Source organism: Amaranthus tricolor, chromosome 3, assembly GCF_026212465.1.
Source record: "Amaranthus tricolor cultivar Red isolate AtriRed21 chromosome 3, ASM2621246v1, whole genome shotgun sequence".
In the NCBI taxonomy this organism is placed as follows: domain Eukaryota; kingdom Viridiplantae; phylum Streptophyta; class Magnoliopsida; order Caryophyllales; family Amaranthaceae; genus Amaranthus; species Amaranthus tricolor.
In genome coordinates, this window is record NC_080049.1 from 2,509,629 (window position 1) to 2,525,160 (window position 15,532).

General features: G+C 26.1%; 1 protein-coding gene across 1 annotated transcript; it reads left to right on the forward strand.

Annotated features, from left to right (window-relative positions):
* Window positions 1–9,732: 9,732 nt before the first annotated feature.
* On the forward strand, window positions 9,733–14,927 carry LOC130808095 (indole-3-acetate O-methyltransferase 1). The gene is made up of 4 exons (XM_057673544.1): window positions 9,733–10,031; window positions 10,713–11,141; window positions 13,119–13,394; window positions 13,944–14,927. Exons 1-4 carry the CDS (start codon window positions 9,921–9,923, stop codon window positions 14,295–14,297), a joined length of 1,170 nt encoding a protein of 389 aa, XP_057529527.1. The 5' UTR covers window positions 9,733–9,920; the 3' UTR covers window positions 14,298–14,927.
* The last annotated feature ends 605 nt before the right edge of the window (window positions 14,928–15,532 follow it).

Consider the following 15,532-nt stretch of genomic DNA (forward strand, 5'->3'; position numbering starts at 1 on the left):
AATAGGCATACAACTGATACATAGGTTAACTGTTTAAGCTACCTAAATAATCTTAATTTATGTTGGGTTAGTTGGTAGTTAAAGAAGTTAATAAAGGCATAATCTCAAAGCCTAGGATCACGTGCACGAACCACTATCACGGACTTTTTCAATGTTGGAGCTCCCGAAAATATGAAGGATTTTAGGGCTTTTAATTTGCTACAACTTGAAAATTATAATTTGAATTTTATGTATTTATTATGGCAAATTTAAAGAGAAATTAATATTATTATAATTAATTTTTAATTTATGTATTTAGTGTATAGGTTACTTGGACAATAAGTTTGGCAATCATTTAGAATTTGATAGAAAATAAATTCTAAAATAGGTAAATATGATAAGATTTTAGAGAATATTCTATAAAATACTTCAAATAGTTATCAACTTTGTTGCCCGGTGCATTAGTATAAAAATCGTTAATATAATAATAAAATATTGTGTTTTATGGTTTAAAAGTTTTTTTTTAGATCTTTGATTTGAATCAAAATTGTTATTTTGTATCTTAAGTGTTGTATTGTCACTCTTTGTTAGAAAAATTAGAAAAATGATTCAACTAAACATTGGCGGATCACGGATGCACATTGGGACGTGGGAGTCCAAAATTCAGATTCCACCTTAGATGATAATCCGAATATATTTTATTAAGTAAAATTGCAAAAAAAAAATGTTAAATACATATATTAAGTAAAATTATTATGGACTCTCCAATTTTTTTTTGTCCACTTAGTATAATCAATTTAATCAAGTCATATCTACTCAAGTAGCTAGTTAGGGTTCATATACTTCGATTTAAGCTCAATATTAACGCAGGTAAAATTTCAATAATTTTAGGGATTTAATAAGTCTATTGCCTGTAGAAACCTAATCACACCACCAAATCCTCAAAAAAATTTACCATTTTAACCTAAAAGGAATGTCATAGAAGAGATTTGAGGTTTTAATTATACATTTAGAACAATAAAGACAAATATAGGTCCTACAATAATGAACAATAATATTATCTGACGGATGCTTTTAGGCCTTCGTTAGTAAGGATAAAGTAGATTATAATATACTAGTATATGTCTCGTGAAATATAAAAATATATTAGTTTATTAAGTTATCTAAAAAATTTATTAAATATAATTGTTTATTTTTCAAAACTAACCATCATATTGATCATAACTATATATATTATGTACTAACTAAAACGATTATTAGTAAAATGATTCTATTTTACTGATTAAAATAATATTTATTAATAAAAAATAATTTTTACTAATGATAATTTTTCTTTCCTAAATGGATCGATTAATCTGAGTATATATTAAATTTAAGGTTTACTAAATAGAGACTAAATTATTGTGCAAACATTATATTAAACTTCCTTCTATGAAATGAATATACAGTATTTTCATACACAAACACTTTATTGATGGCATGCTCAAAATATATACTTCTATAATTTCCTTATCATAATTATCATTGTAAAATTATTCTAAATAAGATTTTAGTTATTATTTTGTAAATATTGAAGTTAGCTGAATAATTAAACTGACAAATTTTTTGACGTTACATAATTTAAGAGTTTTTAATTATAACGTTATTTATAGTTAACAACTATTTTATGTTCTAATTATTTATGTATCGTAATAAGGTATAATTCATAGTTTAGTCATTTAATTTACAAAAATCAAAGGTTTTAGAATTGACTTTCTTCTTACTATTATTATTCATTAAGAAATAAAGTTTAATTAAAACTCAAAGTTTCCATATTTAATTACTTAAAGTTTAGGAGGAAAAACATGATGTATAAAAGTGACACGTGTCATATTCTTTTATTATTTTAGTAGAATGTATGATGATTAGATTACTAGTATAAAAAGTCGTGCAATACATGAATTTATTAGCTTGAAATATATAAAAATATAATTTTAAAAAATATAAGTATATATTATCGTGAATAAATTTATCTAATACATGACTTTATTAAAAGCAACAGTTAATTATTTTCTTTTATTATTTGTCAAATACATCATTTTTTTCATCCAATTTAATATATCAAACTCTAGGTTATGTATATAGAATTGATATAATATATTCTATAAATACTTTAGCTAATTTAGCTCTAATTTTTTTAAAAAGATTCTAATTTAGGTAAATATATATTGTCAAGTAATCTAGAATCTACTAATATAATTCCATTTGTCATGGCTCCTCTAAAAATGGCATTTATAACTTTCCAATATTTTTATTAGAATACATAATTTCTAAATTTTAATCATATAAACAACATTAATTATATTATCTATAGATTTAGAATATCATCAAATCACGCTTCAAAATATATTATATTATTTTTATTTTATAATTTATTTTTCAATTTACTCTATTGAATATATTTATTATTTTTGTTAACAAATGCATAGCTTTTGCCTTAACAATATTAGTTATATAAAGCGTGAATTTAATGCTCTTGTGATAGAGACAAATAATAAATATTATCATATGATGTTTTGCTAATTACAATCATCTTTCATTCATACTCTATTCTTTTTCCTAATGCAGACAGGCTAGATACCTAGGGTCTAAGGAAATAGTCGTTTTTTAATTGTTATATTACGCTTATTCAAATTTGTAATGATTTTAGGAGTTTTCCATTTTATTAATACTTTATATATATATATATATATATATATATATATATATATATATATATATATATATATATATATATATATATATATATATATATATATATATATCGGATCTAATAGGAAGGTGTTTGAAAATAAGAAAGATAGGAAAGAATTTCATCCGTTAAATCTTAGATCAATGGTCCATCTTGCACGTGGTTCAGAACAAAAAATAAATTGTGATGTTTTCTTAATTTATATGTGATACTTTCTGTATAAACATGTGTCACTTGAAATTGCGATGTTTTCTAAATTAATATGTGATGCTTTCTTCATAAATATGTATTACTAGATTTTCTGGTAAGACAACTTTTTTAAAACCGTTAGATTTTAATTAATCAACGGTACCTACTCCTTCCTATCCTTCCTATTTTCAAACTCCTTTTTATTAGATCTCTACCCTATATATATATATATATATATATATATATATATATATATATATATATATATATATATATTAGGCAATCTATACTCTATAGCCATTGGCGACCATCATGAATCTGGTAGCCATATGAAGTGGTAGCAAAGTGGATGCCAAACGGCGACCATTTCTCTAATCGCCAGTAAGGAAAAATATATTTTTAATTATTCAACCTTACATCAAAATGCTCAAGTATGGAAACTTCTAAATGCTACACCCAAATGCAAGAGCTAAGAAACAAACACTAAACTTTCTACAATAAAATGCAACATATGACATTCCAACCATTAGGCCACAAGCTAATTAATGATTCTTCTAATGAACTATAAATACATATAGACTAATGTCATATAATTCAGTATTAGTCGTTTAGGCGTAATTAGTTTAATATTTCTCATATTAGTATCATATTATTCTTATTAATATGTGATTAGTCGTATTAGAGAAAAATTAAGCGTATTAGTAAAATATTAGTCGTACTAGTATATTATTAGTCATATTAGTATTTTTTTTGATATTAATCTTATTATTTAGTATTAGTTCTATTTGTATAATATTAGTCGTATTATTGTAGTATTAGGCATCTTATTTCAATATTAATCATATTAATATAGTTTTAGTCGTATTTATTTAGTATTAGAGGTATTAGTTTAATATTAGTCAAATGAAGAAATTTTTTTTTTTTTTAAGATTATGACGTTGAATCGTAAGAAAAATAAATAAAAGATGATACATAAGAAATATTAATAAAATTTACGAGTAAACTTGTAGAGTCGAATCGATAAATAATTTTAGAACCTTGTTATGATTCTAGCTCTACAAATTTTATTGTAATTAGAATCGAAGTTCTACCAACCTACAATTCTACTTACATTCAAATCGCTCGCTTGTTTTGGGATCGTAAAATCGTAAATCAAAATCGTAATTTTAATAACCATGTGATAGACTATATATTCTCTCCCTTCCAACACAAGTGTGTCGTTTACTTTTAGAAATTATACATCAATCAATCTTAATTTGTAAGAGACATAATAGAGTACAAACCCTCTACTTACTCATACCTTACACGAAATATACCACTTGAACTTAAGAGGATAGTTGATATTTGAACCTCTTGACCTTTTTGTCACTTTGGTTCATGGTTCTGATACTAGGTCAAGAAAATAATTCAGCTAAAAATTTAAAATAACGTTGAGGCCTCAGGATATGTTATATATTCTAATTGTAAAACCATTGAAATAGTTTGATAAAGCAACTAAGATCCTTCATACATTAGAAATTTGAATACAATATAATTTTTTAGAATAATTTGCGAATTACATCCTTAAAGTTTAGCACTTTTGTGAATTACAGTCGTAAAGTTTATTTTTGTAAAATTACAGCCATCAAAGTATTAAAATTTACAGGTTTAGGCCAAAAACACAATATGTCGAGCACTTAAACTAAAATTTCAACCATCAAAATGGTCGAAATTCTGTGTATTGATCTGAACTTATAAACTTTAATACCTTAAAGGCTATAATTCACAAAAAATTAACATTAAAATTATAACTTATAAAAATACTAAAATTTAAAGCTATAATTTACAAATTATTCTATAACAATTCAAAAGACTAGTAATTATTGCGCAAATTGCAGCAACAATGGCTTGCTTTTGATGATATCATCTCAAGTTTTTTGATAAAGGTACAAAACGCCAAAACAATATAAAAAAAAAAACTACACATTGCCGACATCATAATATAAATTACCATTATTTTTAGATAGATAAATAAATATATATACTTTTATCTTAATTATTGTACAAATGATTCCGGTAATTATCAAAATTATAATATTTTATCTTCATTAGTTAAGGCGCTTGTGATTCAATGGGTAGAGCATCTGCATGTTGAGCAGAAGGTTTGGGGTTCAACCCCTAATAGGAGCAGATATCAATTAGAGGGTTTCTTGACTGCGTACATTCTCTTTACTCCTCCTTGAGGGGAATAGGTATGGCTTGTTCGCATCCTTTAGAAAAAAAATACCCCCATCCGGACCCTACCTTATGCGGGATATTGGAAGTGTCTTTTACCTTTACCTTTAGTTAAAATGTGTTTAGTTAATCATATTTTACTAAAAGATATTTGAATAAATAATAAAAATCTAGTTAGTGATTACTAATTATATTACTCTCTCCATCCCGTTCAATTTATATCAATTTTTATTTTAGGTTGTTAATATTAATTATTCTGTATCATTTCCTTATTTGAAAATAGATTTAATCACGTTCTTTTAATCTCATTCTTATTTAAACTCTCGCTTTTAATATTTTTCACATAGTTCATTCTATCTCTTTATTTAATATCACATTTATTATATTAAATTAAATGACAAAACATCATAACTTCAAATACGTCTCTTAAAAATTATTTATTTTCTCTTTAATTTAATCTGACCCAGAGAGGGTGAGTATACTATTAACAAGTAGTTTTGAAAAAGTGAATCATCATACCTTATCATAAAACCATGACATGTCGAACATATAATGTATTATTGGCTAAGATTAGGAGCTAAATTAGAGTACATGATTGTGTCCATTTAAGTGAAAGTTGTAAAATACCGTGGTCTCCTGAGAGGATATATACATATTACATAGAGAGCAATATGTAATTAGTAGATGTCTAAGCATTTATAGCATGACAAGTGGGATTTGAGGAAGATATTCATCATAAACATTACTATTTATAGCAGACAAAATTAATATACACTCTCCTATCTTCTTATCAACACTAACATTGAACTTAATTCATTATACAACTAGTAAGTTGTCAAGGAATCAACTCAACAAAAAGCTTAAGCTGATGGTTGAGACCCCAAGATACACGAGACCCCATTGGGCTAGAAGTGTGGATGCGCATAGGCGCTGAATATTCCACTTTAAATGAGGGGTGGTTGAGATTCGAACCCGTGACCTCTCACGTTGGCTTCTGATACCATGTCAAGGAACCAACTCAACCAAAAGCTTAAGCTGATGGTTGAGGCCCCAAGATATGTTATATACTCTAACATAAGTATTTTTATATTTGATTATACTTATAAATAAAAATATTTACTATTTTAATATCTTTTAAAGTAATACTTAAGAATCCCTATTTATGTTGGTACTGTAATGGATTAAATGACCAATTTTAGAAATTTTTCATTTTCACACAAATGTAGCCTATGTAGGGTGTATTTTGTATGTCGGAATAGTTTGTTTCAAATTGATAAATTAAAGATGATGTATATACTTTAAAAGTCATTGAAATCGTTCCTTCTATTGCCATATAATTGTAGGATAGTATTTCCATCACTTATGAAGTATGTGCATCTTGTATTTCCCTAATTATAAGTTAACAATGATAATAAGTTGAGCTCAATCTAACATATACTTCCTCCTATTTAACTTAATAGTCCCATTTGACTTGGCACATCTGTCATTGCAATAATTATATCATTAACATTTCTAATTGTAAATAATTAAAAATTATAAAAAGTTAATATTAATAATCTTTGCATTAAAAGGAATCAAATAAGATTTCAGTTGACTATATTAAAACTTATAAATTAAAAATAAAATACAAATTAAGAACGATTGATAAACAGTGTTAAAAGTTAAATATGACGTTTAGGGTGAATAAGAGAGAGTATTTCATACACATGAGGTTGTCTATAGTAAGAATTAAGACCCTTATACTTTAAGAAAACCCTTATATGTGTAGGATTATGAGTATATGATTGTGACTTTTGTAGAAATGTAGGGTATATTTGATACCCATGAGAAGAAAGTTGAGAAATTGTCTGTCATGAGTTACACTATAAGTGACAAAAGTCGCGTTATCTTCAAAACAAAACGCGCTTCACCCGTAGCACAAGTATCATTTATACTCGCTTTGTTCCTTTGAATTTGCAACAGTATAAAATGATATAAAAATTAAATAAAGGTAAATTATCCGATTTAAAAAATTTAAAGGAATATAATTTTCTCCGTTTGGATTACAAATTTGAAGGGGAAAATTGGGTAGAAAGGGATTTATAGGGTTTAGTTAATCTATTAATTTTGTTGATAACCGAATTAATCCATAAGCTTAAAGAATTTAGAAGAAAATGGTATTCTAGTTTTTTTGATAACTGAATTTCTTCTTAAAGATTAAGAAGAGATTGGTATTCCTTTCCTTTCCCTCCTTTACATATAAGAGAAACTTGTAGTATCTTTCTCTCCCTTTTTTCCTTTCGTTCCCGTTCCTTTTCCTTTTCTTCTTTTCTTTTTTTTTCTAAATTATTACTTAAATATAGTGTTAAAAAAAGTAATAGAAATAATTTTAATATTATTAAGTTAAAAAGACTAATTAATATGAAACTACTAATTTGAAAGGACAGGGAGTAATCCTTTCGTCAATAGTAAGTTTGCTCCATATATATTTATATACTATTATCTTAATAGGGTATTGAGGATAAATACGCCTGTTAATTTTAAAGATAAAACGAAAAATAATAAGATCAGATTTCGATGACGTAGTTACAATTGATGCACTTTTCGATTTATAGAGGCTATAATTCATAAAAATAAACTTTACGGTTACAAATAATAAATGAGTTAAACTATATAGTTTTAATTAATAATTAAATAATATATATTTATAAATATTAAGCCTCGAATACATACATTAAAAACTACGAAAAAAATATTTGAAATATCAAATAAGAACGAAGACAAGATTAATTATAAACTCTTGACTTACTAAGTTAAGTTTGACTAGTAATTAATTCGATTGACCATTTTAACATGTGTATGTTGAATATTGTTGCAAGGAATAGGGAGCGAGTAAACACTAGAATACGGCGTCAATCTAGGCCGTCTTCTGGCTTGCACTTGCCTCCATGTGAATAGGTCTACCAATTATAATTGCATGACATACAGGACTCATGTCATTTCTTGTTTAGATTAACTAATTATAACCCCTTACTTAACTAATTACTTAATTATACTTATGACCCGTTTGGTATTGGTACTAAATGTTATGAATGGTAAAAGAAATTTAGTTTAATTTTGGTAGGAGTATCTCTTGACAAGTTTACTGATCATGTTTTTTTTCTCTTTCGACAATTTTATTTTCTTCGTAAAATTCATTTCAATACATTACCATTTGAACTTGTGGTATTAGGTGGTAATGGAAAATTGTGGAAAAAACTTTTTATGATTAAACTTTTATTACTATGGGAATGATATGTTATATATCTCATAAAAATTTACACTACAGATCATTCTCATTCCCATAATTTAATATCGATTACCAAAAGGGCCAGTTAGCATTCTACATATGCATTTACTTTAAGATTATTATTATTATTATTATTATTATTATTATTATTATTATTATTATTATTATATAAAAGTATGAGAGAAAAGAAGAATCGTGTGAATCATACTCAAATCATATTTGGGAAAAATGATATAGTTTAAAAATCATAACAAAAATAACATTGCATATTTATTTAATGTAACAAATTCAAAGAAATAGAGAAGATTTAGTTGATACTACAATGTCTATCCGCCTATTCATTAATAATTATTTGAAATTAAACTTTGTTTATGATTTGTTAAAAAATCTACATAATACAATTTTAATATGCAAAACTAGCTAAACCCCTATTTAAACGCACAGAATGTACTATTTCAATTAGTACTATTAAATTCATATAAATAGACCAAATAGATATTATATTTGAATAATATATATCTATTATAGAGAATATTTATCATTTATCATGAAGAATACCTTACTTAATATTAAAAAACAAATATTTACTAATATGTTGAATATTTGTCTTATATTTTAGGATCTTGGAAAGAAAATTCAAATATTATTGTAGCATGTGTCATTAAGGTTAATAATTTTAGTATATATAGTATAGATAGATAAATTAGTATGTAGTATACATAGAATAGTATAAAATTGAAAAAAAAAATACTCTCTTTTCCCTTTGTTTGTCATCAATTTTATAACATTTCACTTTAGAAGAGAAAAATTTTAATATAGTTTTTAAGAGATATATTGAAAATAAAATATATCCATGTAAAATCTTATAAATTTGTCTTAGTATAAAATTTTGTATTCTACACTTTATATAATTTTTTATAATGTGTATTTTGAAATATATATAAATATAAATTTTGTAATATTCCACTTTAGACGATGAAATTTCTAACTATTTAAAATTTTATTTATTATTTAAAATATAACTACATTTACATATTTTAAAACATATCTTCTATTATTTAAAATAATTATCAAATATATCATCTAAATTTATACACTATACATAGATTTAAAAACTCAGAATAAAAATTTATAATTTACAAAATAAAATTAACAAATTAAGAAAAATAGAAAAATAGCTTCTTCACTCTATCATTTCCGTGCACTTTTGGAATTGTGCATTAGAATTTATTCAAAATTAATTTAAATGGCTATTGGCTAATAAATGTCCCCATGAATTCCAACTTTATTACTCCTCTATATATATATATATATATATACATGACACCCCAAACTACAACAAGAGCTTCCATTCCTTTCTTTCTATATTTCTCACTCTCCTACACTTAAATCCCCTTCTTAATTTAATTTTTAATTCTTAATTTATATCACATATATAACCTAATTTAAATTTTATATAATATATATTACAAAATTCAACAATATATATCACCTCTCTTTATTGAAAACTATTATATATTATTGAAAAGAATTAAGAGTATGTCTCATAAAGGAGAAAATGTGATGGTTTCCAATATGAAGCTTGAGAACATGTTGTGTATGAGAGGTGGAAACGATCAAACCAGCTATGCTAATAATTCTCAAGCCCAGGTTTTATTTTATTTCTTACTTATAATTTTTGATTTTAAATGATCATATAATTCTATATAATTTATAATTCATGAGTTTATTGGTAATTTTATATCATATGGTGAGGATCAAATATATGATCAACTATCCACTTAAATGATAATTATTGTGTTTATTTATCAACAAATATTGAGCTTCAAAAGGATTAATAAAATAATCATTATAGGATTAAGAACTTGTTTTTCTATTGATTTATTAATTTCGATCATGTTTTGACTTGCACTTTTACATTCCATTATCATTTATCTTAGTAGTTTAGGTTGAAGAAATGAGTATTATGTGAGAATCAAACTCAGGACATTATCTAAGAAAAATAGTATATTGATATGATTCAACTGAGACAAGACCTGATTCTCTATTTTAATATATAAATATCTTTAAGTGACCTTCACTTATTAAAATTTAGAGATAAGATATAGAAGTACTACACACAACTTTATCCTCATAATAGCATATAAATTGTAATTTTATATTGATCATTGATAATAAACAACCTAAATATCTCAAGACATTTCGTTGTTTATATAGTGTCAATCAGTCAATTGCCTTTCAAATAATTTCATCTTATTCGTATGATAACAAAATTGTTATTTTCGATTAACTCTTGTCTAAACAAAGACATATATTTTTGCACATGTATAGGCACAACATGCAAAATCAATGCTGCACCTTCTAAAAGAGGCCCTAGAGAGAGTGCAACTAGGACCACCAAGCATGCCCTTTGTAGTGGTGGACCTAGGTTGTTCCTGCGGTTCCAACACCATCTACATCGTCGACGTTATCGTCAACCACATGGCTAAGCGATACGAGTCCTTGGGATACGAGCCGCCCGAGTTCTCCGTCTTTTTCTCCGACCTCCCTTCCAATGACTTCAACACACTTTTCCAACTCCTCCCAAATTACTACGCCTATGACGGCCAAGATGGTGGCACCATGGAGGATTGCTTGGCTGCCGACAAGCATCGGTCTTACTTTGCTGCCGGCGTCCCCGGTACATTCTACCGGAGACTTTTTCCGGCTAGATCTATTGATGTTTTTCACTCCGCCTTTTCTTTGCACTGGCTATCTCAGGTACGTACATCTTTCGCGTTATTTATACTATTAATAACGTATTCTGATGTATTGATCATATAATTTAAATTGCGTTGTTTATTAAGCACTTAATATAAGAGAAACATGTATTATATCCTTAATATTTTACCCTTATGACTCTTATCTATGACTCTTATTTATTAGAGTATAAAATATATTTTTAACATTGAATCAAACGATTAGATTTGGTATCAATCTAGTTAATAGAAATACTAATCATCAATCAATTAATAAAATATACTAATGAAGAAACGATTTAAAACATGTGTTACAATGTTATAAAAAAATTTTCCGTCTTTTTGTCTATTATTGATAGAGAAATTTTTTATATTTGACTTGATATTTAAGAAAACAATCACTAAAGTATACTAATAAAAAAACGACTTGAGACACGTGTCACATTGTGATTAAAATTTTTTTCGCCTTTTTTCTATTTTTGGCAGGGAAACTTTTAATATTTGACTTGATATCTAAGAAAACAATTTACTCATTAATACATGTAATATTTATTGATTGACTGTAACTATATGTGATGATCTATTGAAATACAATATTTACTTGTATAAACCAAAAAGAATATACATGAAAAATCTTTATTTTAACTTGATAATAAAGCATTATCACATAATAAATAAGCAATTAATTTGGTTATTTTTTCAACTAAGTCCTCCCTCCTATCTATTACGGTTGAAGACTTTTAAAGTATATATTTGTCTTAATTATCAATCATTACTATGAGTATATGTTTTAATATTATTGTATAATAAATTATTTATTCATGTTGATAATGATAATATCATAACATATACAGAGATTTATTAATTACGTTTTTTTAAATAAATTAATTTTATAAAATAATATTATTATTTATATTAATAAATATTTATATCATCCGTATTTTACACGGGAATCTATCTAAAGAAAGAAAGATAAAAGTGAGAATGAATAGGCCACGACAAATATTGATGGAAGGAAGTGTTCCGTAGACATCAAGCTAAAAAAGGACCAATTTGGTATAAGTTGGTATCAATCTAGATAAAATTAATACTACTTGCCAACTCATATTAATACTACTAGTAGTAATAAAAAAAATTTTTTTTCTTAGATTATACTCCCTCCTATTTATCTTAAGTGTTCTATTTATTTTATGCACTCTATTCGATGTACTTAATCAATTCTTAATATATCGAATTATGTTTAATAAAAAATTATAAAAAGTTGATATTAATAATCTTTACATTAAAACAAATCAAATAAGATATCATATGACTATGTTTTAACTTATAGATTAATAATACAATATAATTTAGGAGTGATAGATAAATAGTATCCCAAAAGTAAATGAAACACCTGAAGTGAATAGGAGGGAATATTAACTAAATAATTGCTCATCATTTTTTAAAATAATGTATTTATTTGGTTAAGATTTTATAAGGTGATAATATATAAATAGGAGTATATAATATATATATATATATATATATATATATATATATATATATATATATATATATATATATATATATTTAATTCCCTCTTTTGCATGAGAGGCTACCCAAAGTATGTAGAAAATTACTATAATATAAAGCAAAATATGAAAACTCATTAACACTTATTATTATTATTATTATTATTATTATTATTAATTATTGAGTATAATATAATGAACTAAAAGTCTTGTCAAATTTAATCACTTTAATTTTTACATTTTTTGACATTCAAGTTTATCATTTAATTTCACTTAGAACAGACTTGGGAGAGTCAGATGTATACAATCTAATCAAATATTCCTTAATAATAAATATTACATGCATAAATTTATGTCTATAGAAAATAGATAAAATTTAACAAGTTATTTTACTTTATACGTGATTGTATATATAATAGAGTATGAATTTATTAAAGATGTAAAATTCAACATGTTTATAAGTAAGTACTAATGAAATAGTAATACAGGTTCCAGAGAGTGTATTGGATAAGAGGTCAAGGGTATACAACAAGGGAAAAATATTTATCCATGGAGCCAATAAAGGCATAGCCAATGCTTATAAAAAGCAATTCCAAACAGATTTGGCTGGATTCTTAAGGGCAAGGTCAGTAGAATTGAAGGGAGGTGGGTCCATGTTTCTTGTTTGCTTAGGAAGAACTTCTGTGGATCCCACTGATCAAGGTGGTGCTGGCCTCCTCTTTGGGACACACTTTCAAGATGCTTGGAATGATCTTGTCCAAGAGGTGAATTCTAGTTACTTTGCTAGGGAATTTTGATTGTTTTCATGACAAACTATATCATGATTAAATGCTTTTTTTTTTTTTTTTTGTCAAAGAACAATTCATATAGAACTATCTCTTTTTGAGATATTCTTCAAAGAGACCGTCATTAGATGGACTATTTAACCCATGTATGAGACATTTCTCACGGTGAAACCATTTCATACAACCATTTATGTGTTTGCTTTCCATTGTAAAACCAAGGTGGATTTTTACTAGAGGCGTTCATTTAAGTTATCGAGTTGATTTTAAGTCAACTATTTCGGATCTTGTAGTGACAACATTGATTTTTACATAGTTTTGAGTTCATTTTGAAGTCGGTCAAAACTGAATTCGATTTCAATGTTAAGTGCATATTGAATCTATTTTGAACACCTCTAACTAAAATAACCACCCCTTAAAATGCACACAAAAACAACTTTATTATTTGTATTGAAATGACAAGTCTAGCATATAATATTCTTGTAAACAATAATATATTCTTAACACCAAAATTTTATTTTGAATTTATAGGGCCTCATAACAAGTGATAAACGTGACAACTTCAACATTCCGGTGTATGCACCAAGCCTACAAGACTTCAAGGAAGTAGTAGAAGCCAATGGTTCATTTGCGATAAACAAGCTTGAAGTGTTTAGGGGAGGAAGTCCCTTGGTGGTTAGCCATCCCGAAGATGAGACTGAGATCGGTCAAGCCTTCGCCAACAGCTGTCGGAGCGTCTGTGGTGTCCTTGTCGATGCGCATATAGGCAATCGGCTTAGCGCAGAGCTCTTTCAAAAGGCACAAAGCCGAGCTACAAGCCATGCAAAAGAGCTCTTAAAACAACTTCAATTTTACCACATCGTTGCATCTCTTTCTATGCTTTGATTATATATCAAATAACTACTATAGTAGAATTATGAGTCGACCTAGGTTTTTTTTATCCTTTCTTGTTCTTTTTTTCTTTTAATTTTGTAATGTTTTATAAAAAAATTTAGCCTAGTTTTTTTGGGTAGAGTTTGCTAAAAAGAAAAGAAAAAAAAAAAGTTTATGTCAACTTTAATTTCTCATGCTGCATGTGTACGAATATTTTAATGAGTTAAGTTAGGCTTATTGTATTCGCTTTTAAAATAATACTTCCTCCATCTGTATGAGAAAGTATTATATGACTTAATTATGTAAAAACTTTTGAGTCATATAGTGTAAACTTCGAAACACAGAAGTAATAATTAGTAAATATAGATTGAGATCATAAAAAATCAGTAGCTATGAAGAAGAAAAGCAACTAAGTTTAGTTTAACACAAAATAAAATAAAAAGATTAGTCTTTCAATATAATTTCTCTCCATTTCTAAAAAAAATCATGTTTCAACTAGATAGACAAATGTTCAAGATAATTCTATCCGACAAAGTTTAACATAAACATATACCAAAAGAAAAATATATAGGAGTAGAAATAAGTGTTTCTGTTATATTAATTATTTTCTCCATTTTATTATACTTATTGCTGATAATAACATTTTTTCACACAATATATTATATTTCACAACGTAGAAAGTATATAAAACAGGGTTTGTGTCATTGTGTGCATTAAAAACCCTTCATTTCATTTTTTTTAATGTTAATTTAACGACCCGTTTGGTTGAAGGTAATGAAGTAATGGGAATGAAATGTTGTAATGACAATAGTAATGAAGGAATGGATATGAGAATTGGTATCGAAGATTCTTTTGTTTGGTGTGCATGACTAAAGAATAATTATGGAAGATAATATTCTATTGATTGCATTTGGTTGTTAGTAATAAAAAATGGTAATGACTCTTAGTTTCATTATTTATTGTATATTTGTATCTAAAAGCATTATTGTATCTAAATTATTCTATCTAATGATTCTTTTTTTAATAATAATATTTTTTTGGATAATTACATACATTACCTTTTTTTTCTTCATTATTTTTTTTTTTCAGCTCGAAACAACATTACCTTATTTTATTACCACAGTAATACTTCATTACCATTACAGCCTAATACCAGGTTGTTTGATGGTAATAAAAATGACCATTTTTGGTAATTTCATTACCTTATTTTATTACCATCCATTACCATTGAAGGCATCCAAACAACC